Source organism: Paramisgurnus dabryanus, chromosome 10 (assembly GCF_030506205.2).
Source record: "Paramisgurnus dabryanus chromosome 10, PD_genome_1.1, whole genome shotgun sequence".
Taxonomy (NCBI): Eukaryota; Metazoa; Chordata; class Actinopteri; order Cypriniformes; family Cobitidae; genus Paramisgurnus; species Paramisgurnus dabryanus.
In genome coordinates this window covers 23871878-23899020 of record NC_133346.1, presented here as the reverse complement: position 1 = coordinate 23899020, position 27143 = coordinate 23871878, and the positions used below count along the sequence as shown (strand labels likewise).

Here is a 27143-nt window from a genome sequence, read left to right as displayed (position 1 = left end):
CATTGCTTGGATTGCCTTTTAATTCATTATGTCATGTCAAGGATAGCATTTTTACCATATTAATAACTATAGATTTAAACCTAAATATCTAGCTATTTTATATAATATTATTGTATTAACTGTAATAAGTAATAAATAGTATTTATGGGTCAATATAGACATTACAGTAAATTACTGTAAAAATAGACTACTGTAATAAAATATTGTAAAATTACAGTACAGTACTGCTTTGTAACTATACAGTACTAGTTTGTGTACTGTAAAATGGTATTACAGTACAGTACTGTAAAACCAAAATACAGTAACTTACTGGCAACCGTGCTGCCAGTACCGTACTGTAAAAATACAGGGAAATCGTTAACAGTGTAGTCATAGAAGTACAAATATCAGGCTTTGAATTGCTGTCCTAAATGTATTGATATCTTACATAATCAATCTAATCGCATAAAATGATTAGCAAATATGCAAGAAAAGGTTTGTATTCTAAAAATACAAACAAAAGATAAAGGATTTACAAACGCGCAGAGAGCCGAAGCGTTTCAGCACTAGAACAGGGCCATATGGCCGGGATTTTTTACAAAGCATTATTTAAAATGTTTCTCATCTTACCATATCCACAGGTACAGTGTCATCATGTACAATAAATCCGTAAGATAGCATTTAAAAAGTTTAAAAATAGATGCATTTGTTTAAAGCAAAGCATTTATTTACTTACCAGACTGCAGGTGAAGCAGCTCTTTGTGCCTTCTAACGTCTCATAATCTGTCCTCATTTATGTCCAAGAGACTCAATAATAATCTTTTACATTCAATCCTTTAATCTTTCATATTTAAAAGCGTTTCTGTGCTGCTGCCATTCATGTATGTGATAAGCAAACCCGCGTTGTCGTCCCGTTTAGGCGCATATTACTAATGCGCTCTTTAAATAACAAAAAACACTATTGCGCCATTGACTTTAGACTTTAGACCAGGTTTTTGTTGGTCAATGGCGTAGTCTATTTTAGTTTCCTCAAAATAGCAACGCGCCAACAATGCGCCTGAACACACCTCGTTTTCAGACCAGAACGCCCATGAGCGCAAAAGGGGGCGCAAATGCATTTGATATTTACACAACGCGGCGCTAAACGTGAAAATTATAATTGCGCAGGGTGGAAACTAGCAAAAGACACTTGCGTCGCGCATTGCGCTGCATTGCGCCGGGTGTAAGATAGAGCCCATAGAATTAGACACATTCACACAAGCATTCGCTGAAAATAGCAAAAGCTGTTTGATCTACATTTTCTCCGCCTATTTATAGCCTCGCGTTGCGACGTCACATGACGTCATCCGCCGGCGTCTATATATAGACCTAGTTGGAAAGAATATTCACGTGCGTCACGCTGCATAGCGTTCCCCATAATGTCATTACCATGACACAGCGTCAAGTATCCCTTGAAAGGGAACCAAACTTTTTGGATCCACTAACTGCCTCAAGCAAAACTCTTAGACATCTTTTAGAGAGTTAATGTCACAAACTTTGCATATATTTGAGAATTCAATGTTTAGCTGATCATGATAACTGGTCATTATTATTCACGTGAACATGACTGATTCTCTTCCTCAATGGAACGTCAGAGCTTTGTTTTTCAGGGACAGGAAAATCGCGACACTCGTGATTCCTGGAAATCGGGTTTATTTCAACCAATCAAAGACGACTTCGACATTCCCACAGGGTTTCCAGAAAAATGGGCGGAAAACATCAGACGTTTAGCCAACAATTTGTGGGCGTGACGTCTGAGGCAGTCAATAAGGCACATAATGCTGAGAAGATGAGGATAAAATCACAGAGTGATTCTACAACAGATGATTATGGTAAAATTGTATGCTCGAGTTGAATGGTTAACATGTATTCCTTGACATATGTTTTTATTCCTGTGGAATTTTTCAAAGTTAGGAATCTTAAGTTGCTTGTTTGCCCACATCCTGTTGTCCTTGAAACACACACGATGACTGCAGTTCAGTGGACAGATGCTCAAGTACTTACCTACAGTCCTGTGTGTATGTGTGTGTGTGAGAGAGAGAATCCTCTACCTGAACACACCTGCTGTAAATGAGGCAGGAAATTGAACGCTTCCCTTGGAACAGTGCTTTTACCCCCCACCTTCATCCAGCAAGCCTCCTCCTCCATGTCTTTACTTCGGTGCACCAGACTGTATTTGCCAAACTGTAAATGTTACTCATATTAATCACAAAGCTCAGGAAAGCCAAGAGGTCACATGGCATAAAGATTTTAGGATGCTGCTGCATCTGTATTTTTATCTAAACTGAGAAACTTTTGAGAAAAAGTTTGGCCAACATTATGCTGACTGTCAAAAGTCTGTCCATGTCAAATTACCATTGTCTCAGTTCAACAACGAAGAGGACACACTGTTCGATGTGGACTGGGACACACTTACTGAAGGCCAGTGATAAACTGCATTGGCTCAGTGCCACACTTCAGCGATTTTAACGACAGAGCTGTTTTCTTCGCAACACACTATGCTGTTCTGCCCATCTGTTGTCTGTTCTTTGTCTTGTTCCTCCGCTTGATCCTGTTTATCTAATGTAAGGTGATATCACCCGCTTAAGCAGAATGGGGACGTACAAAAGCTTTTACCATAAAATTCACCTGTCATAAATGTTGTGTACTGCTTTATTGACTCTATGCTTTACAAGCTTAGACTACATATAGCAAATAAATTACGTCTTCCTTTGGACAAATAGAGCCAAAGGTTTTTCCTCGTTTTTTTATTAGCCTCACTACTAGCCTTTTATTTTACGCCTCACCAAACATCCTTTTGCCCTTGTTTACAGCATTAATATGTGTTCAATGAAGGTATGAATTAGATTACTGTACGCCGAGGTGCACATGAAAGCTAATCGTTTAGCTTTTTGGTGCGGTCAGTACAGTTAAGCGGCTAATGAAAAAAGCTCTATTCATCAACAACACAAACATGGATTTTATATGGATGAACTGTCTTTTTGCGAAAACGCTGAATCGGCATTATAGGTTTAGCGTCCTTCACGTGGTGAATTCGTAACAGAACTATGGATTATCACAGAGTGCTGTGCTTTTCTCCTTGTTAGCTTGTTATGATCGAACCCCCATTTGCCCCTATTAATTAAACAAAGCTTTTCGTGTGTTGACCTGACTGCAACAAAAGCTCTACGTTATTCATTATGCTGGATTAACACATGGGATTGATTGGTGGATCATTCTCTGAAGATTTCTCACTTTTACACCAATGCTTTGATACTTCTGACTTCATATTTGATACAGTGAAATAATAAAAGTTGTTTTGGCTTTGTTCAGGCGATAGTAAAAATCTCCTAAAATTTGAAATTCTATAGACCCCTTCACAGTTCACTTCACAGGCGGTTCCCACTGCGCATGTCGGGGTCAGAAAAGTCATGCATCGTGTGCTTTGAAAATCGCACCAGGTCTGCCATTATGTTTTTTGGGATTCCTGCAGAATCTCAAAAACAAAAAATACAACATCTGTGGCTGCAAGCAATTAAACGTGCAGACTGGGACAATGCAAAGATCAAAGAGACTTGTTTTTGTAGTGCTCACTTCATTTCAGGTAAGTCATAATTTTTTTAGCCCTGTTAGATTAAACTAGAAAGCCTAGATGGTATGAACAGTTTGACCCCATGTTGCGCGGGCACCCGATTTTAATGTTTACAAACCTTGAAGGGGTCTATATAAATCTGCTTTTTGGAAATAGTCCAGTCAGTTAAATCAGATTTTGAGCAGTTTTGATGGTTTTGAATGCAACATGTCTATTTAATGAACTGTGACATTCAATACGTAATTAACAGTGCATGAATTACTGAGCGTTTTCAGACACATCATATACAGTAATGTCTTATGTAGCCTATTATTCAACGTATACGTTCAACTCCCCCACAGCATTGTCACAATGTATGAGAAAGTATCAACTTGCTGATCTATACAGTGTTGGCCACACTGTCAAAAGAAAATTATTATATTTTATCACTTACTAAGTATGTCATGGGTCAGTACCAATTTTTCCTGTTAGGTGTGATATATTGGTTTACATTTATTTAGTTTAAACTGATACTTCTAGAATTTACAAAGCATAAGTAAAGGAATTTTAAACTGTAGTACTGTAATTCTAACTCTAATGAATATCCGTTGGTTATCTCTATTGATATTCTGCTGCCTTGCATACTGGGAGGTTCCTGAGATTATCTTAGTTTAGGATTTGTAAATTGTTACTACTGCTTTTTGTTTATAATTGTACCATAAATAAAAAAGTTTTCCTTTTCCATGGAAGATGCTTTGTAATAATGTACAATTGTGAAAAGTTATTAAGAGCAAATATTTTGCTTTTGAAAAGGTAACATACTGTAAAAAATGTGATATAGATGAGGATATCAAGATGTGAAAATTATAATCCTCAAAGAAATAAACAACATTGTATGTACAAAACTATGACAAAACCCAAGGTAACAAGGTAACAAAAAAATAAAGGGCACTGATCTGCACAGCCGAGCCACTGGGGTTGTACAGATCTGTGTTGGGTTTGAGCTCAAAAATGATAGAAAACCACGGAAAGTGGAACAACAGCACTGCTGACATCCTGAGGGACTACATCCAGACAGAAGAATAAGTAGTTTCCATTCTACCAAACATAAACAACAGTACAATAGTGTAGTGGTGAGAGATGTGGTGGTCTCAGATGACAGTAGCATCAACAAGTAGTTTAAGAACAAAGAAATGCCAGGGACTGTAAAAAAAAGTTAGGAATGATGTGACAAGACAAAGCCAAGTTAGTTTCAGTGGCAATGGGGATTTTAGGGAAGCTGGGAAATTGACTTCAATAGATCACAGGGAAAATGGAAACCCATGCCTCCTTCCGCAAAACCCTTCACCTGTAGAACAAAATATTTAAACATGGCTCAAATGGGCTAATAACGGTCTTCTGTGGGTAATCAATGTGATTTTGTAAGAAAAATATCCAGATTTAAAACTTTATAAACTATAATAACTAGCTTCTTGTAACAATGTCATCTTGGACTCCGCAACGTACCTTTGACAACCAACGCTAACTACATTAAAATTCTCTCTGGAATTGCATGAGTCCAAGATGGCGTTGGTACCGTAAGCTAGTTATTATAGTTTATAAAGTTTGAAATATAGATATTTTCCTTTCAAAATCGTATCAATAACCCACAGAAGACCTTTATTAATGCATTAGAGTCATGTGGATTAGGGGAGATTGGGACACAAAGTAACACTTTTTGGCTTTGGCTTTATCATTTAAAAATATTTAAGTTGAATAAATAATTTTTTACCCAAGCAACAAATACATCTCTGTTACAAATGAACACTTAAGTGTGTTTGTGGGACCTACCGTTCTCATGCCAACCCAGTCTCACGGCAAGTCGTGTTATAGTAACGAAAATTTTGATTAATTTATTCGTGTTTGATGACACGAATTTCCGCTGTTTTTCGTGTCTCTGAGACAAATGTATTTTTCGTCCTTCCCAGCACGAATTTCTATCAAAGGCTGTTCGTGTCTGTGACATGACTTTCTTTATCGTGTCATTTTATATTTTGTTTTCTCATCGTTCTTTTCTATTTTTTGGGTAACACTTTATTTTGATAGTCCATCTGTTGACACTCTACTACTTATCTACTACTATTCTGTAGCATGTCAACAATGCATTAGTTGACATTCAACAACAGTGGCTCAACAGACCAGTAACAAACACTTAACTAATTGCCTAATGAGAATAAAGTGCATTTCAAGTGTTTATCTACAGATGTTACAGAAACTGCCTGTTGATTGTTGGTATATTTTTGCAACAGACTATTAACTAATATTCAACTAAACGTCTGTAGATTGTCAACATCTTGTAAGCTGAAAGTCAACTGAGTCATGTCAACCTATGATCAATAGCATAATATTGTCATCCTTACAAGGGTCATTTAAACAAAGGTTTAATCGACTATCTGTAGTTTTTAACTGAATCTTTAGTTTATTATCTGTTGAGAATCTGCAGATTATCATACAGTTGAGTTTACTAACAAATGGTTTATGATCAGTTGACTTTTAGTTGACATTCTCAACTATGTGTTTGTAGATGCATTTTAGGACTATCTAATTAAAGTGAAAAAAAGTTGAGAACAGTAAACTGTCTATAACGTATCAACAGAACACAGTTATACTAATCGTATGCAGCACATTACCATTCAAAATCTTTAGTTTTATTATTTGTTGAGAATCTGCAGATTATCAACTATAGATTAGTTGCTTATCTACTGCTGGTTTACTAACAAATGGTTTATGATCAGTTGACTTTTAGTTGACATTCTCAACTATGTGTTTGTAGATGCATTTTAGGACTATCTAATTAAAGTGAAAAACAGTTGAGAACAGTAAACTGTCTATAACGTATCAACAGAACACAGTTATACTAATCGTATGCAGCACATTACCATTCAAAATCTTTAGTTTTATTATTTGTTGAGAATCTGCAGATTATCAACTATAGATTAGTTGCTTATCTACTGCTGGTTTACTAACAAATGGTTTATGATCAGTTGACTTTTAGTTGACATTCTCAACTATGTGTTTGTAGATGCATTTTAGGACTATCTAATTAAAGTGAAAAACAGTTGAGAACAGTAAACTGTCTATAACGTATCAACAGAACACAGTTATACTAATCGTATGCAGCACATTACCATTCAAAATCTTTAGTTTTATTATTTGTTGAGAATCTGCAGATTATCAACTATAGATTAGTTGCTTATCTACTGCTGGTTTACTAACAAATGGTTTATGATCAGTTGACTTTTAGTTGACATTCTCAACTTTGTGTTTGTAGATGCATTTTAGGACTATCTAATTAAAGTGAAAAACAGTTGTGAACAGTAAACTGTCTATAACGTATCAACAGAACACAGTAATACTAATCATATGCAGCATATTACCATTCAAAATGGGAAAAGTTTGCACACCCAGTACTTAACCCTGGATGACTAGTCGATAGTCGATACCAGACTATGAAGAACAAACACTATAGGCATCACATCAGAGAAATACGACTCTTTTATTAATAAACACTTCCTCAAAAAAAAAAAAAAAAAAAAACATGCACTCGCAGCACAGAATGTTTTTTTAACTTGACCAACTGTACACCAACTTTGCTCAAGATCACAAAAAAAATGAACAAATGAAAAACAACTTGATTTAACAACTATCTGGTTCACATTATGTTGCACTATTTTTTTTTTTCCGTTTTTTTTAACAGTAAAAGGGATGAGCTGATTGTTGTTTTTCATTTCATTTATCTTTTCTGCCAATTCACCAACAATTTTTTTCTGACAATGTTGTGCTAGTTTCAAAAGTGTGTATTTTCCCTTGAACTGATCCAGTACACTTTTGTCTACTATGTAAATCTCTGCAATTGCTGCTGTGTCTTTTACAGCATTTCTTGAAACCCCAGCTTTCTTGAAAGCTTTGGTCATCCTGAAACCTTTCTGCACAAGTTTAAGGACACGTTGATATCTTCTTACCACATCACTGATTGTGGCAACTGTAAAGAAAACAATATTGTAAATATAATCCCAATAATTTAGTTTTTTGTGTAATGAATTAGTATTACAGAATTTTTTTTATGAAAAATTACCATGACTTCAATAAATAAAGCATTTGTGAGCAATGTACACCCTAACCACCCATTGCAAATAAACAGTACTTAATAGGGGTGTAACGACACTCCAAATCAAGCTGAAAGAACGCAATACACCACCCTCTATACCTTTGGCAATACTCTCATTACGTTCCAGAATACCCCAATCCCTGCTACCCTGGCCGTGCAATGGAGAAGCATTAAGCTGCTCACGCTCAGTGAAAGTTCATTGATAATGGCCAAAATATACATGGGTTGACAATGTAAAGTAAATTTTACATTAAAAGCATTTAAGTAATGTCACTATTACATAACACTTTGTCATGGTTTTTGTCAAACCACAAAAGCACATTTAAATGATTTACAAGTATGTTTTAAATTGAAGATTGATTTTGTCCTAAAAACATATTTTATAATTAAACTAAAAATAGACATCACGTTAAATGCTAATATTGCACCGGGAAAACGATTCCATCTTACTGTTACTCGCATCCTGTACTAATCTGTCATCATCACCTTTAGAAAAACAAATAAAACCAATGTATACTATCTGCAGGGGACCTATCATAAAAATCTTTTTCCATGGTTAAGTCCTATAATTGGGTCCCCAGTGCTTCTATCAACCTAGAAAATCTGAAAAAGATCAACCCAGTAACTTAGTTTTGGTAAACAATTTTCTGCAAGCATGTGAAAAAATTAATCATTAAAATTTAGCTCTCCTTGTGATGTCAGAATGGGATAATACCGCCCCTTAATCTGCACTATCCAACCACAATTTTAACATGCTAAAATAAGTTATCTATATACTTTGAGCTTAGACTTCACATACGTACTCTGGGATTTATTTGACATCTTAAAAAAGTCTTGTTAAATGTCCCCTATAAATAAGCTTTTTGGAGAGGTTCAAAAATGTTCATTTGTGACTAGTTAACACTAAGGACTGATGATTATTTTTATAATTGATTAATTTGGCGATTGTTTCTTCCCAATTAATTGTCTAATCAGATAAAAACCTAAATATTTACTTTATTAGAATTTTCACTTAATATACTTAAAAAAGGCACTAAATTAGGATATTCACATGTAGAAGTGTAGTTTGTGGTTCATTACAGTTTTTCTCGATTGCTAAAACACTTTAACCAGGCTTTTGAACTAAAATTTTAAAACCATAATGCCATTTTTCAAGAAGCACAATCATTTTGCTGAACTATAAACACTACTCCCTGCTTTAACACATGAATCAGATTTGGTGAACTTTTACTTCAAAACTCTACACACAAATCCCTACATTTCTCAGTGCTTACACCATGTGGTCATATGGAAAGCCCTAGCATTCAATACTGTTCACGCAAGTCAGCACAGCTTAGGCTCAATTAGCAAACAATTACCAAGGTGGAAACACTAAGAGTCAAAATTGAACACACATCAATCAGATCCTTCAATAGATAGATAAAAGGGCCTGAATCTGTTCACTGAGCTTTGGAACAATGGATCCACAGAGAAATGAAGGAATAGGTCGAGGAGAAGGAGGAAGAGGAGGAGGCAGAGGGAAAGAATGAGGACGTGGTGAAGGAGGAGGAAGAGAATGAGAGAGAAGAATAGGAGAAGGCAAAGGAGAATGGAAAGAATGAGGACGTGGTGAAGGAAGGGGAGGAGGAAGTTGAGGAGGCAGAAGAGGAGGGAAAGAAGGAGGATGTCGTGAAGGAGAAGGAAGAGGAGGAGGCCAAAGAGGAGGTAAAGAAGGAAGACGTGGTGAAGGAGGAGGAAGAGGACATGGTGAACCAGGAGGGAGAGGACATGATGAAGAAATAGGTTGAGGGGGAGGGAGAGGAGGAGGCAGAGGAGGAGGCAGAAGAGGAGGGAAAGGAAGAGGACATGGTGAAGGAGGAGGAAGAGGAGGAGGATGTGGTGAAAGAGGAGGAGGGAGACGAAGGGCAAGGTGAAAAGCAGTCTCAGATGAAATTCGAGCCACTCTAGTGACCATGTCCTTGTCCATGGTATGACTATGAGGGAGGCTGAGCAACGAGTGCAGCCTAATTTGAGTCGCTTCACCGTTGCCTCCATCTTTAGAGCCTTCAACGAGGAAACAGATGGGTGTACTTACAGTAAGACTGATCTGTACAGTAACTTTAGTGTGCATACCACTGTTGGACTATGCTACTGAAATATAGAAATGCATCACATTGCCTTCCATACATGTCTGAGGGTTTGGTTTTTCAGTAAGAGTGAATGGTTTTGAGTTTAGAGCTTCATTTTGACCTAAAAATATGATGTTTGAAGAATTGTGTGAGACGTTTTGCAATTGTGTTTACCGTTTTTAGAAAATGAGGCATAGTTTCAAGAAATGTGTTTAAGCAACTGAGAAAAACTGTAATATTTGTATAAAAACCCAATAACAATTAAACAAATACAAACTCACTTATATTAAAGGACGAAATGAAACCTTTATTAACCAGCGTTCTTTTGTGAATATGCTTCCGTCATTGCCCTTCAGTGTTGCCGGATCCGCATAACAAAACCAGCCCAATGGCCATTTAAAATGAGTCCAAAAGCATCCCAATAATTATTCACAGCCCAAATACCATATTTCCATCCCTTCCATCTCTAGCTAGCAGAAAAACATCAACCTGCTAAAACAGTTTTAAAGAAGCCCAATACAAAACACTGCCGAAAGGCCCGGACTGGGGCAATGCAGGTCCACTGGTCGCGCAGTAAGAGGAAGAAGCACCTAAAACGTGCAGCTCACGTTATATGAAGAAAAAGTGCCTGGCTTTAAGCATGCAGCTCGCGCTGTATGAAGAAAGAGCGCCTGGCTTTGATTATAAGCACACCGCTAGCGCTGTATGAAGCGGATCAGGGACACAGCGCTTTTCAGATTAATGAGCTTTGTAACAAATCCGAGCATTTAAGGAAGACAAAGCAATCAACAAAAAGGTGAAAAATAATGTGTTTTTTTGAAACATAAACCACGTGAACACATTGTATTATACTAAATAGACAAAAGAACATTTTTAGCAACAAAATAGGTGCTCTTTAAATAAAGAGTGTATGCTAGGGGTGGGCGATATCTTGATATTCAAACTATGTCGATAAATTTTTAAAACTCGAAATGGATTTTGACATATTGTATATATCGATATAATGTTTATATTAAAATCTGATTTCGCCACTTTGCCTTATCTGTGTGATGTGCTCGCCCCCGCCTCCTTGCTTTTGTTCCCCCTCCCATCGCGTGATATCTCATTTAACATGGCGGCGCCCGTCACGGAATCAACACTGGCCACCACGAATAGATCTTCCATGATTCCCATTTACATGTATATTTTACTGTTTAAAACGGCTTAAATTCATTGCTGCAAGCGCTCAGCGCGCCCCTCTCTCTCGCGTGCGTTGTGTGAAGCGCTTTGACAGCGCGCGTCTCTCTGGTGACAGTGAAAAGGTGGCAGTGCTTTAATGTCCGTTTCTCCGTATACTTTCTTTTTCGCGTAAATGTCATCAGTCACGGATGTTACTGACAGAGAAGACGACTTATTTAGTTTATCATCATGACTAAACAAAGGTTAGCAGTGGTGCTTCACACACACAAACACACACGTTTTCTTGATGTGAGAGCTATCTCTCTCCCTATGATGCGGTGTGCAAGCGCACGTGTTCTGTAGTTTTCTGTGTAATAACAACAACAGTGTTCTCTCTCATATTTAACCCCTCTCATATTTAACCCATAACCTAAAACGCCAAAAATTCCAGGATAAATACCCTTATCTCCTGAGGGTTTTCAGAAAAATACTAAGAATTGTCAATGTCTATCAAAAAACTTAATATCTGAAGTTGAGTTGTTTTATTTTCGATAAAAAAAGACCTTGTGGATTTTGACATATTTGTTTTGCAGTAGTTTTTTGGGGAGAGTTTTTTCCAAGCAAAGCTATCGAGATATATATCGGCTATCGAGATATAGCAAAATATACCGAGATATCATTTTCACTCCATATCGCCCAGCCCTAGTGTATGCATTGTTTTGCATATATTGATCAAAGGAATTCCTGTACAAATGTATAACCTTTGTTCTTCATAAGCTATACAAAAAAGAGCCTGTGCAGAAGTGAATTCTATTCAGAGACGTTGCTAAACCACTCACCCCAGTGTAAATCTACTGTGCCTCTGTATAAATCTCAATTTCAAATTTTAACAATTTGCTTTAATCGTTAGTGTTTTCATTTCCATTGATAATTGCGGCACAAGAAACCCCTGAATCTGTATGCATTGCAACCAAGTAATAACAAAATTCACTTTACAAAACAATTAACCGAGATGCACTGAAACTGACGCAGAAATCCATGTCCAGGCGCTGCCAAGTCCGAGGCCTTCAGGTGGAGTAAAGAATTAGGCTACTTTTATACCGTTTCTACAAGCTGATTTTTTTCAGACTAGTTAGATTATTTTGGGCTAGTTTTAATGATCATTGGACAGAAATACTTTAAATTTATTACTGGTTTTGTTTCGCGGATCTGAAGTTACACAGAAGTTAAGGTGACAGTTAGGGATGGGCAACTCGATTGCTCAAGTACTCGAACGTAGCATCAATGATCGACCACAAAAATGATGATCATGTGGGTTTATTTATTTATTTATTATGGATATGGTGGCATTTGGAAGGCTGGTTAGCATTACAAGCGCATCTGATAGTAAAGACTGGGTCTGGAGATGTGAGTTTGATGTCGTGTCGAGCTACGCATACCGGCGTATGACATCAGTAATGTTACCATGCGTGATTAAAAAATAAACAGATAATTCCGCGCACCGGCGCCGCAGCAACCCGCCGATCCCGTGAAGCCGGCCACACCTCACATCACTGAGGCACTATGGTTTAAAAGGATGCCGTGATTTTCGGAAATACAGTCAGTCAGGTGCAAAATGTACAGTGTTGAACTCTTGCATTTTATACAGATAGATACACTTTGTACATTTATGGTTGTATAAAAGCTTAATATTATGCAGAGTGCGTCATGTAGAAAGCGCTTCGGTTTGTGTTTATTAACCCTTTAGTTTCACTTCATCAAGCAGATATTCCTGTAAGGGGTTTATTTTATAAACATTTAATTCATTAATAATGTAGTATGTGTTCATTGTTCTCTCATAGTTTCTTCAAAATTAAGTTTTATTTGAGTGTTTTCAATAAAAAATATTTTCATTTTCGCCCCGCCCCTTTGATTCCTCCGCCCCCAGTTAATCGAGTACTCGTTCTTCAGACCTATGGATTAATCGGAATGAAAAAATGACATAAATGCACATCCCTAGTGACAGTACATGGTTAAGGTACTGTATATGTATGAAAACATGATAACTGTACTGTCTTTGATTTTGTATGATATGAATCAATCTTTCAGATATGAAATTAATATATAATTCACTACCTCTAGTTTAGGACATTACATAAACAGTTGACAGTAACTATATTGCTGAGATCCTCAGCATTTTAAATGTATACCTGTTAGTGTTGTCAAAAGTACCGGGTCTTCTGTGCCAAGCCGATACTAAAAAATAAAAGAAATAAAAGTCTACGGTACCAGCTAGGTTTTTTTAAGTACCGGAACAACCGCGGAACCGGGTCCATCCGGGTCTACCCGGAACGAATGCGCCGTTTGACAGGTTGTCAGTCGGAAACTTTTCATAGACGCAACAAGAAGACGTGAGCGATGCGAGTCGCAACGCAGGTTCACTGAACTCCACAAAATCATTTAAAGATGTGCAGAGTCGTGTTCCTCGCTTACAGAAATACTTTAGATTTAAAGAGAATGAGTGAAGTGTCCAGATAAAAGGAGGAAAAACATTAAAGGCGTCGGCTGGATTCATTAGAGTTCAAGCAGGTGAGCTTCAGTTTTATTGCATTTGCATTATGAGTGTTGTAGCATTTTAATGTTTGAATGAAATAAACCCCCGTTTGTAAACTTAATAGTAAGTACAGTACCAGCGGGGCTAATGCTCATTCCTTCAGGTGTTCTTATTAACCTTTTAATGCTTTAAAAACTTTTACATGGGTAAAATAAATGAGAAAACATGTTTTCTCTTTTTGATGAAATGTATATACAAAATTTTTGTGTTAGAAAGTAATGAATGTTCGTCTAGCAATGTATTTCGTTTTATGCATGCAGGTACTTAAATCTATTTAGTATTTTGTAAATGTAATATCTCAGTTTTGTTATTTAAAAACAGCTATTTAGTGTCAGTCATCTAATGTTGTATATGCATCTATGTTTAACCAGTTGTCTTACTGAAGTTTTTTGTATTTGTCTTTTAAAGCATCAGAGGATGATGTTTATCAGCATGAAGGACACCAGCAAACACACAGCTGCTAAAACCTTTCAGCAACAAATGCATTTTATACAGAATGGCAATGCTTTTATATGATTATTTTATAATAACATGTAACTTTATTAATAAAATTGTGTTTAATTTGCATGTTTTGTGTTTTGCTTTGGTACCGAAAATGGTACCGAGAACTGTAAATTTGTACTGGTATCAGTACCGACTACTGAAATTTTGGTACCGTGACAACACTTATACCTGTTTACCTTTCCTAATACTTGTTGCAGTGTATGTAAGGTGGGTTAAGCAAGCGTTGTGCTTCTCACTTCTGCATGCAGCAAGCTTTTAAGAAAAAGTGAGAGAAGTAATAGGCCCAGTAAAGATTTATGTCTCGCAAAACCCCTAATTCTATTTGTGTTTAATACACTAAAGGAGGCAGTATGTCATATCTCAGAGAGGTGTCACTAACTGGAACAAACTAATTTGCACTACTGTGTTTTCAAAGTTAAAGAAAAGATCCCCATCTTTTAGTATTCGTTGCTTTTTCCTTTTGTGCTGAACCCGTACCGAATCATGACCCCTGAATCAAAGTATGTACCGAACTGTGACTTTTGTGTACCGTTACACCCCTACTAAATTTTTAATAAGTACAGTGTGTCTTGAGCGTACCATACCTCGCTCTCCTTTTCCGTTTGACCTCTTGACCTTTTTCTTTTCCTTATTTCTTTTTTTGCTTCTATTTTTGTGATTCTTCTTTTTACGCTTCTTTTTCTTCTTGTCCTCATCTGAAGAGTCAGACGTAGAGCTAGAGCTGGAGTCAGAGCTTGAATCAGTGCTGGAGTCAGTGGTAGTGTCAGTGCTGGAGTCCAATTTTATGGCCTGTGGCTCCTCATCTTCAGTGGCCATCTTCTCAATATTCCCTTCTGTAAAATGATAAGTTTAACATTTAGTGCATGCAAATTAGAGCTGCAACTATCGACTATTTTTTCAACCGATTAATCTATCGATTATTTTTTCGATTAATCGAATAGTCTAATGATTTTTTTATACATATAATTCCCCAACAAATAATAAATGTAACATCTGCCATTGACGCTAACATTTTATTTAAGCATTTTCTTAATTAAACAAACACACAAACCAAAATTTTCAACATGAAAAATAAAGTGGCAGTGCCACTTTAAAAGAGGCATTATTCACCTTAAACAATAAAATAGGCATATATTAATATTTTAAACATTAGTTTATGATTAGTACATGCATTAACTCAGCATTAGTTCAGACTGAAGTAAAAATAAGTTCATTGTGATAATGATTCATGAACCCTTATATAAGATGTAATGGTTATATTATTACTGTTAATATTATTACTAACTGCATTCTCATTTAACTTTAACATTTAACTTTTCTTAAGTTCCGGGTAAAAAACAAGTTCAGTTAGTATGATCTTCTAATATTTTATAAACAGCGTTTACGCCGCTGTTACTTTAAATAAACGCATGTCAGGAATACCTTACAAGACAAGCTTCTGTAATATCTGCGCACATATTCGCAAAAAAGACGTTCATTGGGAACTCCGCACTGCCAGCTGGCTTTCAGTGCACGCGGGCACATGCCTATCAGTTCTCAATGTGACAGTAACTTATTATTTCATAACTTCTTAATATAAAAACATGTCCTGCTTTTTATTTACTGTTTCAACATACTGCCCAGAAGCGATGCAATGTCACGTCTGTCAGGCGTCTCGCAGCTCGTATTAAACGAAGATGTAAACGCAGCTGTATTAAGCACAATATGTATTGATTCTGTTGTTTATAGAGTAAGTATAAAAACTTACTGTAATAGTTCAAATTCTTACGCTGACGTCTCGTCATTTTGAGGTCGGAGAGCTCCAGGTTTTCTTCTTTTAAGATGATCATACACAGGTGTTGCGCTGCTGTGGTATGCCATTTCAGTTTTACACAGGATGTGTTTTATTTGGTCTCTGCTTAAATTATTCCCACACTTTTGAGCGCGTTCTGTCTGTTTGGTATTACACTTGTATCACCCGGTCGGAGCTGAAGCCGCCTTCATTTCAAAATGTAAACAGTGCGACGCATCGACGCATTTCCGGCAAATCGACGTAATTACGTAATCGACGTAATCGACTACGTCGACGCGTCGTTCCAGCCCTAATGCAAATAATTAAGTCACTAGATCACTAATCCAGTTAATCCTCAGAATGGTACAGTTATGTTGTGACAGAAGTATTTTGAAGCCTACACAGATTATGGAGAGCCATCTGCTCCACCTGTACAAACCTTGTTCTTTTGCAGACTTCTCTTCAAGCTGCTTCTTGAGAAAGTCATTTTCCTCCTCCAGCTCATTCACTCGAGACTGGAGCATCTCTGCCTTCTGCTTCCAGAGAATATGTTGTTTGACAGGCTTGAGACTATCCACCTTACCAACTGCAAAATATGTCAAATACAATAAGATAAATTATGAAGATCAATGTGGTAGAGGGGCCTAACGCCTGTTTCACACATACTCTGTATGCAGTGCGTTTGCGTTGCGTAACTTTCAATGTGCCCACACTGCAAAAAATGATTTTCTTACTTAGTATTTTTGTCTTGTTTTCAGTTAGCCTGGCTCCGCCCTCCTACGTGCTTCCGCTTAATTTTCATTTCCCTTCAGCAGTACGTCTGGGATTGCTCTATAGAGTTTCGTTTTCTCCTGCAAAAATCTGCAGGACCAATCAGCGAACAGATGGGGGTGGCTAAGAACGATGACGTTGAGGTCGCGCGTCAGTTTGAGTTGTAGTTCAGTAATGGCAGCGGAGAAAGACGTGAGAAAAGCTATTCGGTCCGTTGTTGCAAAACTGCCGAATATACACAAGTTAAAGCCGGAGCAAGAACCAGGTTTGCTAAGTTTTGTTTGTCTGATTATTCTGACTTGTTGTTTCCGTCCGGTTTCGGTGCATGATATACGTCATGACCACACGTTAGCGATTGGCTTTGGCAGATCCTGAGTGACTCTGGGCAGATCCAATAGTTTTAAACTTCAACAATGGACCCTCCTTAACGGAAGTAACGCTTTCCAATGGAGCGTGGCCAGACTCTCTGTACAAATGAAATGAATGTACGAGAGTCTGGTTGGACCAGGCTAGTTTTCAGTAGAAATATTTAAAAATTCTTAAATTAAGATGCTTTTTCTTGATGAGCAAAATTACTTAAGTAAAGAAGTCTAGTTTTTAGACAAATAATATAAAATTTAAGTGAAATTGACCTTAAAACAAGCAGATTTATCTGCCAATGGGGTGAGAAAAAAAATTGTGAAATAAGATTTCTTTTTTCTTAAACACTTAATTCAAGTAAAATTTTCTCACCCCATTGGCAGATATTTTTGCTTGTTTTAAGCACAAATTCACTTAAATTGTATATTTTTTTTGTCTAAAAACTAGTATTATTTTCTTAGGTAATTTTGCTCATCAAGAAAATACATCTTGATTTAAGAATTTTTAGATATTTCTACTGAAAACAAGACAAAAATACTAAGCAAGAATGTCATTTTTTGCAGTGCATGTTAACAGGTTAATATGGAATAATGTGTGGATCTTTGAATGATTGTAAGAATACATTTCCTTTAAATATAATGTTTAGTCATATATAACGTTTTTAGAAATAATGTTTTTTTCACTTGTTATTGAGCTTAGACTTGTTAGTGCAGTTATAACAGCGTGTTTGGTGCATTTATAAAATAGTTTATTTCAGTAATATTGCTGTTTTTCTGGTAATAATACATTTTTTTTTTTTTCGATTGCTAAACGACAGTGGGCACAACTGGAGTCACATGTGCAAAACTCTAACTACAGTCTGCACAAAAGCAGTTCATTTGGACCAAACTCTAGTTCGTTTTTCATTGCTTGAACATAGTTTTCAAAACTCTACACACTTATCCCATGCCTTTAACCACAACCTGCACAACATTGTGGATTTCCAGCACTTTGTTCAAATGCTAACACCCTGCTGTCAAAACTGTGAACCACACATTCAAAACAGAATTGATTTCAGCCTTGTGCCCAATAGAGGAGTTTTTTCTCTGCCTGGAGGTGGTAAGAGTTTGATCAGCACCCACATGACTAAATGTCTCTTTTGGAAGCCATGCATGCCGGATGTAAGGACACGAGCCCAGAGTACTGCCAGGGATGGATAAGGCACTCCAGAAGGTTCTTCCCCAGGTGCATGGCAAGAGACAACATTAGATGTGATCAGGGGCGCCGTAAGGGGGGGGAGTTAGGACGATTCTAAGGGCCCATGAACTTTTGAGGGCCCCAGCCAAGGACTGTGCCGCACACGCAACCCCCTTAAGCTGAGCCCTCTTAGCAACCCCCATCTTTACTCTGCGTTTCAGCGCCGTCTTCAATCCACGGTCTCACAGTGCGCATGAACTTCAGAAGAGAACAAGGTGTGTGTATTTACTGCTATTTGCTATGATGTCTGCATATGTGCACTTCCTTACTATAAATGCAGTTCACACAATGTGAAGCTGGAGCAATACAATGCAGTTTTCTTTCCACTGTAAAGCCTTCGCTCTGTTCACCCCAGTTTAAAAAAACCCAAGGGGATTAACGTTCGCTGTTTTGTGTTATGATTCTAATGCGAAATCAGCCCTTATAGACCCTTTTACAGTTGGTAAACATTGTGACGTATTTGTGTGGGCGGGGCTTAGCTGGAGGCAGAAAGAGCCGCCGAGGCTATGTTGACAAGCTTAAACTAGCATGTTTTAGGAAGGATTTATTAAACATTTATGCAGAATTAGTTTCGGATCAGTCCGAATATGTACAGTCACTGATTCTGCGGGACTGTGACAGGTATTTTTGTAAATTAACTCTTGCGATTTTAACCAGGTTTTAGATATTTCCTAGACAACATATGAATTACTTTCAGGTGGATTTGCGTAATTTTGTCTAGGCTTACTGTTTTATGTAACCTATCACTGGGCTAACTATGATTAGCATTGTGGATTATTTTAAGAGACTATTCAAACGATGGCATACACATCTATCGTTGTATGTTTGTTTAACATTTAAGCTAAACAATAGCGCGGTTGGCGACTTTTCACCTATAAAACAGAAACTTGCTGATTTGTACTAGATAAAACCAACACAACAGTACATATGCATAGATTATTTTACCTGATATGAAGTGTGCACTGCAAACACGAGTATTATTTATGATCGTCTCCGTCTAGTCTGTACGCCGTATTGCATTCAACCACAATTGTCTTCTTGATTTCTGTGAAGAAATGTCTGCCGGGATCCGGTAAAAATTTATTTTTTAAACCAAAAGTGCGGTTCCTTCTAATCTGGCAGCCAAAAACACAACAAGATGACATTTTAAAGTCAAAAACTCAAACTTTTAGCGCGCCGGCTATGAGTTCCTACTTATTTTTTGCCTCCAGCTAGAGCGGTGACATCACAGTGACGTGGGTGATTAAGGGGTCTATAAGCTGTTTTAATTAACGTAGCCCGTATAAGCTAATTAACATAAACTAGAAATGTGACCGGTTACACACTAGGCCTGGCAAACTCGATTCCTTTTAAGGATCCGGGTTATTGTGAGTCACTCACTAAAGTGATCCGGGTTGTGTGATTCACTTGAGTCATTTGAGTCAGTATTGCTAAATTGCCAAGGAAACTCAGTACAGACCCACTTGTAACCGGCTGATCCACGCGACTCGAGATTCTCAGAGCCGGAAACATTGCAGACTCGCAGACCATGGACATGAGACTCGCTCTACAGATCCACTAACCGGCTGATTCGCGTGGATCAGCCGGAGCCGGTTAGTGGATCTATAGAGCGACTGAAGTCTCCTCAAAAGCAAATACATAACAAAAGCCTTTCACTTCTGAAATAACATGCTTATAGGTTTTAGGTATGGTGTGTACGGTCGACCATTTAAAAAAGAAGCCTAATAACAATAGCATAATAATATAGAGAAAATATAGGAAAAAAACTGATCCGCAGGTCTCTCGAGTTTGCAATGTTTCCGGCTCTGGGTGAGAATCTCTGGTCAGTTCTCGCGCAGATCAGCCGGTTACGAGTGGATCTGTAGTGTGAGCGAAGTCTCATCAATAATGTTGAAAGAGGTTTGTGTGTGTGGTGGCGCTGTTAATGGTTTTACATTGAATTGTAGTAGGACTCAACTAAACCGGGTTAATGACACTAGAGACTCGCGACTCATGAGTTAATTTAAAGATCCGGGTTAAAGATCCGAGTGAGTCACGACTCGAACAGGTCTTTTGCACACTCCAATGTTTTGTAACGCAATATACCAAGGAAGTATTTTTATGCAGTCGTGAATCGAGCTGATTGTGATAAAACTGAAATGCAACTAAGGCTAAACTAGTCCAGTTATGTGTATATTAAAGCTTCTCAACTCGTAATCTGCTATAGTTGTCATTCATTTTATTTCAGAGCCCCGTTGATTAAAAAACAGTCTGAAGAATCATTTAGTAACAGTATAGCTGTTTTCTTAAGTTCACGGTTTCAATGATCTGTCGTTATTTTTGATTTACTGTAGTTGCTGGTGTGTGAAACTTGTTCTTTACCTTATGAATAATGCTAATAATTATAATACAAGCTTTGGTCAAGCATTGTTGACCCAGTCTTATTTGAGGCAGAATGTAAATGTATAGAAAAGATGCATTGTTGTTGTTTTTAAATGTTACAATGTCACTGTGAAGTATACAGTATGTCAATGAGACTGTCTCTGAAAATCAGACTAAAGGCTCAAATCTTATTGTGAGATAAAAAGCTTCACAGTTAAATTTCAAGCATAAATTTCACTATGATTTCAATCGCTGACATGACATTACTCAGTCAATATTAAAGATATCCAGTTTATATTTTCACGAAATGTTCCTTACATTATATAGGATGATTTTATGTGGAAAACAGTAAATCACAAAGAAATACTTCAGCTGGGTTTTCACAGGCATGGTCACATTTATCTTTAATCTTTAAGAATGTTGCATTTTCTCTGAATATTTGATTTAATGTACTGTATTTTTCAATTAAATTTACATTGCACAATAAATTATCTTAGCTGAAGACATTTTAGGCATCTATAAATACTGATAATTGTGGTCAAAACAATAGCAAAAGTAACTGGAGGCAAAACGTGTTCCCAATGTCCCACTTATTGAAGTATCACAGCAACGGGCCAAAGGGCTGAATGCAGCTCGTTACATTATTAGGTAAGGTTAGTTGCTTTATTACTAGTTTATTAGTGTCTGTGTTTTTTCTAGCAACAGTGTTAAGACACGTGTTAATTATTTGCTTAAGTTTAATCGATTTCGCGCAAACGCGTATTCACGCACAACACACATTTGTCTAATCGCGTCTTATCGCCTTTTCATTTGCGCCTAAAGAAGCATTGACTTTATATTTAGTACATTCACGACACATACTTATACATTTATCAACATAACTTACCAATTTTCTGTACGGAATCCTCTCCTTCTCCATCAGCATTTCCCCTTCGTGTTTTAGCCCGGGTAAAATGCATGCCCAAAGCACTGTTTCCATTCCCAGGTAAGGGGAGGTGAGCTGATTGCCCTTGGTCAAATACGTTTTGTTTATGCTGAAAATAAATGTAAGATATAAATATTGCTTCATATTCAAGTAATATGTTTTCTAAAAATATTACAATAATTTCCAAGGAGTTGGACACTTACCATCTTCACAAGCAAAAGTTCAGTGTGGCGCCGCTCAGCCAATCAGACTGTAGAAGAGCTTGACGCGTCTCATTTAGTCACGTGTCAACTTTGCAAATTCACGTGTAACGTATGACAGATGACGTCACAGTACCGCGAGAGCAATTCAAGAAATCTTACGGAGTAGTCTAATTTCAACTCGCTCTCGCGGTACCTTGACGTCATCCTAATGTCGGTTCTTGCAGCGCCGCATGAAGTCGAACAAGCCTATTATCACGTTGCACCTTAAGCCAATAAAATAAAAGTGCGCCAGTTTTAAATTTTTGGGTTGTCTCACAGACACAGTTACTAGCTTAGGCACTGGCTGGCTCTATGGATTCACTGGAGAGAAAACTTTTGCGTAAAGTGTATGTTAAAGAAACAAAAAAATCATCTTTAAAATTAATAAAATGGTTGCAATCGACTGGCTTGCTGAGACACAAAATTAAATGCAAAAAGTGCAAGAAGAAAATGAAGATGGTTGCCTCTCAGTCCAAAGACCATTACATATGGTAAGAATATATATATTCTTGTATTAAATGGTGCTTACTAAAGTGTGTGTGTGTGTGTGTGTGTGTGTGTGTGTGCGTGCGTGCGTGCGTGCGTGCGTGCGTGCGTGCGTGCGTGCGTGCGTGTCAATCTGTCTGTCTGTCTGTGTGTGTGTGTGTGTGTGTGCGTGCATGTGTCAATCTGTCTGTCTGTGTGTGTGTGCGTGAGTGTCTGTCTGTCTGTCTGTGCGTGCGTGCGTGCGTGCGTGTGTGTGTTTGTGTGGCATTATTACTTTTCCAGACATCAAATTTACTGAAATTACTTACATTTACAGGGAGTGTCGACGTAAAAAATGTGGACGGTTGAGAAGAAGTGTTAGGACTGAGTCAGTTTTCTCACAATCACACTGCAGTCTATTCACATGGATGAAGTATATACATAGGTAAGCAATGCAACTAGAATATATAACCACAGAATTTTACATATAACACCATGTGTAGAGTGCATTTGTGTCAGGCCTGGTGCCAGGATGGCATAACTGGGTGGGCATTTTAATTTCTTGAGGGGGGGCCCACTTTTCCTTGTGACTCATTTTCCTGCTCCTTTTCATTTATTCATTCATTAATTTATTTATTACGGCTACCTATATTATTGCCTGTATTAGGCCTATACACATTCGTCTTTCACTATTAAGTCGTCTAACAATCTTGATAATCATAAATTAACTCTGTTATCTCTTACCTAATCTCAGGTGAATTATTTCAGTGCGCAAATGAAAAACGGCGCAGTGGAATTTAGCAACATAGATGGCGTTTCCTTGATTGATTTTTCAGCCTGCAAGGTTTTAAACAATCGTTCCTTAAATGCAACTCACACGAGCTAGTAATGTTGTAGTCACTGTCAGGCTAACAACTCCAGTCTCCTGCAAAAACGAAGTGACTGGAATAAGTTTAAGTTGAAGCACTGAATTAACTGAAAAAAATATCTAAGCTTAAACTAAACTTAAACACAACTAATATAAATAATATTTAAAAACATTATGGGAGGCGTTATATTGTGTGGGAAAATATAATTCAGATTATTATGCTACGCAGCAGTCTCCCATAAAAAAGGAGATAAAAGAAAACTGTTGCTTTGTGAACAGTAATAAGCAATACTTTTAAGAACAAGAAACAAACGTTGGTAAAAGTGATATCTATAATCGTTTATGTCTTCGCTCGGCATATGGATCTCCTTTGTTTCGCCATTGATGGCGTTTTCTGGTTAGTCACTCTCTGTGCTGTCTACGGTCCTGGATAGCTTTTTAATATCTTTGCTGCCCGTATTAATGTTTTATTTGATTTTGATAAATGTATTTTTTGTGTTAGATTTGCACAGGGTTTACGTCTACGGCAAGTAGACATGCTTCAAGATGGCATTGCAAAGAGCACAGCAACTCTCTCCATGATGTCAAAGAAACTCAGAAGAGTTTGTTTAAAAAGCCTAAAAAAGCACCAAAAGAAAACGAAGCAAAGAGTTGGTGGAGTTAATGTCCTTGTTCACATTGATGAGAGCAAGTTCTGCCACAAACGCAAGGTAATGTAATAAAATGTGCAATAGGCTTCACACAATGTATTAAAGTTTGCAGATCCTAAAAGAGCTGACATCAATATGTGAATCATAGTTTAGGAAAGATTTAAAGGTCCCGTTTTTCCTGATCCCATTTTCAAATTTTAGTTAGTGTGTAATGTTGCTGTTAGAGCATAAATAATACCTGTAAAATTATAAAGCTCAAAATTCAATACCAAGCGATACATATTTTTTAACAGAATTCCACTTTCAAAGCCTACACCGAACGGCCGGTTTGGACTACAGCCCTCTACTTTCCGGTTGAATGACGTTTGACTAAACTCCGCCCACAGGAATACGTCAGTCGCCAGCTAAGCTCAAACGGCTCTGCTAAGCTTAGCTGCTGTCGAATCACAACACACTAAACAAACTACACAATCAGAACTCGATACGTATTTCTGAAGGAGGAACTTTATAGAACAAGGAAGACATCAGCCTGCTTTAGCACAGTGAAAACAGCGCTATACAGATAAGTAAATTGTGTGAAAAATAACGCATTTTTTACACACAAAACATGAACACATTTTATACTGCACACCAAAAACACAGAAAAAAACAGGACCTTTAAGTAGTTAAGGTAGGTAGGATGGGAGAATAATAGAAAGGATATAAACATGTTGATGTCAATCTGTTTATATGAATTTAGCTTACTTTTATTATGATGTCATTACACTGATGCAGAGCTTGACATTAAAGGGACACTCCACTTTTTTGGAAAATATGTTCATTTTTCAGCTCCTCTACAGGTAAACATTTGATTTTTACCGTTTTGGAATCCATTCAGCTGATCTCCAGGTCTGGTGGTACCTGCCATTGAAAGTAAATAAGGGGACTATTTTCGGGCAGTGCGTAAAATCACTATAGTTAAGCGCAATGCTAATGGTCTAATCAGAATCAATGGATTATGCTTAGCTATGCTAAAAGTGCTAGCGCCAGACCTGCAGATCAGCTGAATGGATTACAAAACTGTAAGAATCAAATGTTTAACTCTAGAGGAGCTGGAAAATGAGCATATTTTCATAAAAAGGGGAGTGTCCCTTTAAAGCTTGTTCGGTACAAGTACATGTTTTGGATGGGCAAATGAGACCGGACAAGTAACTTGATCATGTCAAAGCGATACTAAAGATACAGAAGTGCTTGACTAAATATGACACACAGAAACTTGCATATATACTAATTAATGTATATACTGTATGAACACTAATGTACAGCTATGTTTTGTTTAATAACCATAAAGATTCCAGCAAATTTGTTTTAGCAACCGATTCATTCTTCAAGGGAAAGTGAGGAACCTACTGTAAACACACAGGCACTCAAAAAACTAAAACAAATCACTTGTGTTCTTATTTTGTAAGCATTTTTAATCTTTAACATAAAGTTTTGGAATTAAACAGTACATTTTAGATGTAGAGGGTATTATCATGTATTTACATCTGATTATTAAATATGTTCATTTAGAGATTGTTTTGTTCATTTTGTAATACTGATCACACTGTTTTTTGGTAGTATGCAAGAGGACGCTTTGGTAACACCTGGAAGAGAAAGAGATCATGGGTGTTTGGTATACTTGAGATCAAATCTGCAAGACGACGTCCCATTCTTCGTCTTGTGAAGAAAAGAAACAAGGAGACCCTTGTTCCCATCATCAAGAAACATGTGAAACGTCAAAGTCTAGTTGTGAGTGATGAGTGGAAAGCATATGCCAGTCTTTCCCAGGAGGGGTATAAACATGTCAGGGTCAACCACAGTAAAAATTATGTAGATCCACAAACAGGACTACATACTCAAAATCTAGAGAGAGCTTGGCAGACCTACAAAATGCAAATTTGGCGAATGCGGGGGAATCGTTCTGAGAAGACCTTAAAACAACACCTATGCTTTATAGAGTGGACCCACTGGTTAGCAAGAACATATAAACATGGTGTACTTGGAAGACTTCTCAAAGACATAAGGAACAATTACCACAGATCAGTTTAGGACCTTTTTGTAAACATTGTTGGTTAAGCATATCACACCGTTTATTTGTTTATTTTGGGGCATTTTTTTTTAAGTTACAGTTGTTTTCTCCTACACCACACATATTTCCGAAACGTCAGTTTAGACTTTTAGATTGAATAGTTAATTGAATTGTAATTTTTTTTTTTTTTTTTTTGAGGAAGTGTTTATCAATAAAAGAGCCGTATTTCTCTGATGTGATGCCTATAGTGTTTGTTCTTCATAGTCTGGTATCGACTATCGACTAGTCATCCAGGGTTAAGTACTGGGTGTGCAAACTTTTCTCATTTTGAATGGTAATATGCTGCATATGATTAGTATTACTGTGTTCTGTTGATACGTTATAGACAGTTTACTGTTAACAACTGTTTTTCACTTTAATTAGATAGTCCTAAAATGCATCTACAAACACATAGTTGAGAATGTCAACTAAAAGTCAACTGATCATAAACCATTTGTTAGTAAACCAGCAGTAGATAAGCAACTAATCTATAGTTGATAATCTGCAGATTCTCAACAAATAATAAAACTAAAGATTTTGAATGGTAATGTGCTGCATACGATTAGTATAACTGTGTTCTGTTGATACGTTATAGACAGTTTACTATTCTCAACTTTTTTTCACTTTAATTAGATAGTCCTAAAATGCATCTACAAACACATAGTTGAGAATGTCAACTAAAAGTCAACTGATCATAAACCATTTGTTAGTAAACTCAACTGTATGATAATCTGCAGATTCTCAACAGATAATAAACTAAAGATTCAGTTAAAAACTACAGATAGTCGATTAAACCTTTGTTTAAATGACCCTTGTAAGGATGACAATATTATGCTATTGATCATAGGTTGACATGACTCAGTTGACTTTCAGCTTACAAGATGTTGACAATCTACAGACGTTTAGTTGAATATTAGTTAATAGTCTGTTGCAAAAATATACCAACAATCAACAGGCAGTTTCTGTAACATCTGTAGATAAACACTTGAAATGCACTTTATTCTCATTAGGCAATTAGTTAAGTGTTTGTTACTGGTCTGTTGAGCCACTGTTGTTGAATGTCAACTAATGCATTGTTGACATGCTACAGAATAGTAGTAGATAAGTAGTAGAGTGTCAACAGATGGACTATCAAAATAAAGTGTCCCCAAGCGACAATGATTTAAAAATAGGAAAGAACGATGAGAAAACAAAATATAAAATGACACGATAAAGAAAGTCGTGTCACAGACACAAACAGCCTTTGATAGAAATTCGTGCTGGGAAGGACGAAAAATACATTCGTCTCCAGAGACACGAAAAACTGCGGAAATTCGTGTCATCAAAC

The 27143-nt window shown here is 37.1% G+C and overlaps 1 protein-coding gene and 1 long non-coding RNA gene across 3 annotated transcripts; one reads left to right on the top strand and one right to left on the bottom strand.

Annotated features, from left to right (window-relative positions):
• Window positions 1-7012: 7012 nt before the first annotated feature.
• LOC141282858 (uncharacterized) lies at window positions 7013-21555 on the bottom strand. Its single transcript, XM_073815946.1, has 4 exons — window positions 21464-21555; window positions 16289-16435; window positions 14663-14911; window positions 7013-7589 (listed from the first exon to the last, which is right to left on the bottom strand). The coding sequence occupies exons 1-4, from the start codon at window positions 21534-21536 to the stop codon at window positions 7033-7035; spliced, it is 1026 nt and encodes a 341-aa protein (XP_073672047.1). The 5' UTR covers window positions 21537-21555; the 3' UTR covers window positions 7013-7032.
• Window positions 21556-22574: 1019 nt separating this feature from the next.
• Window positions 22575-26095, top strand: LOC135779824 (uncharacterized). Of its 2 annotated transcripts, none has more exons than XR_010544870.2 (3): window positions 22575-22654; window positions 23580-23787; window positions 25327-26095. It is a non-coding gene; the product is annotated as an uncharacterized lncRNA (long non-coding RNA). The 2 variants fall into 2 exon arrangements; XR_010544871.2 differs by lacking the exon at window positions 25327-26095 and adding an exon at window positions 25058-25151.
• Window positions 26096-27143: the final 1048 nt, after the last annotated feature.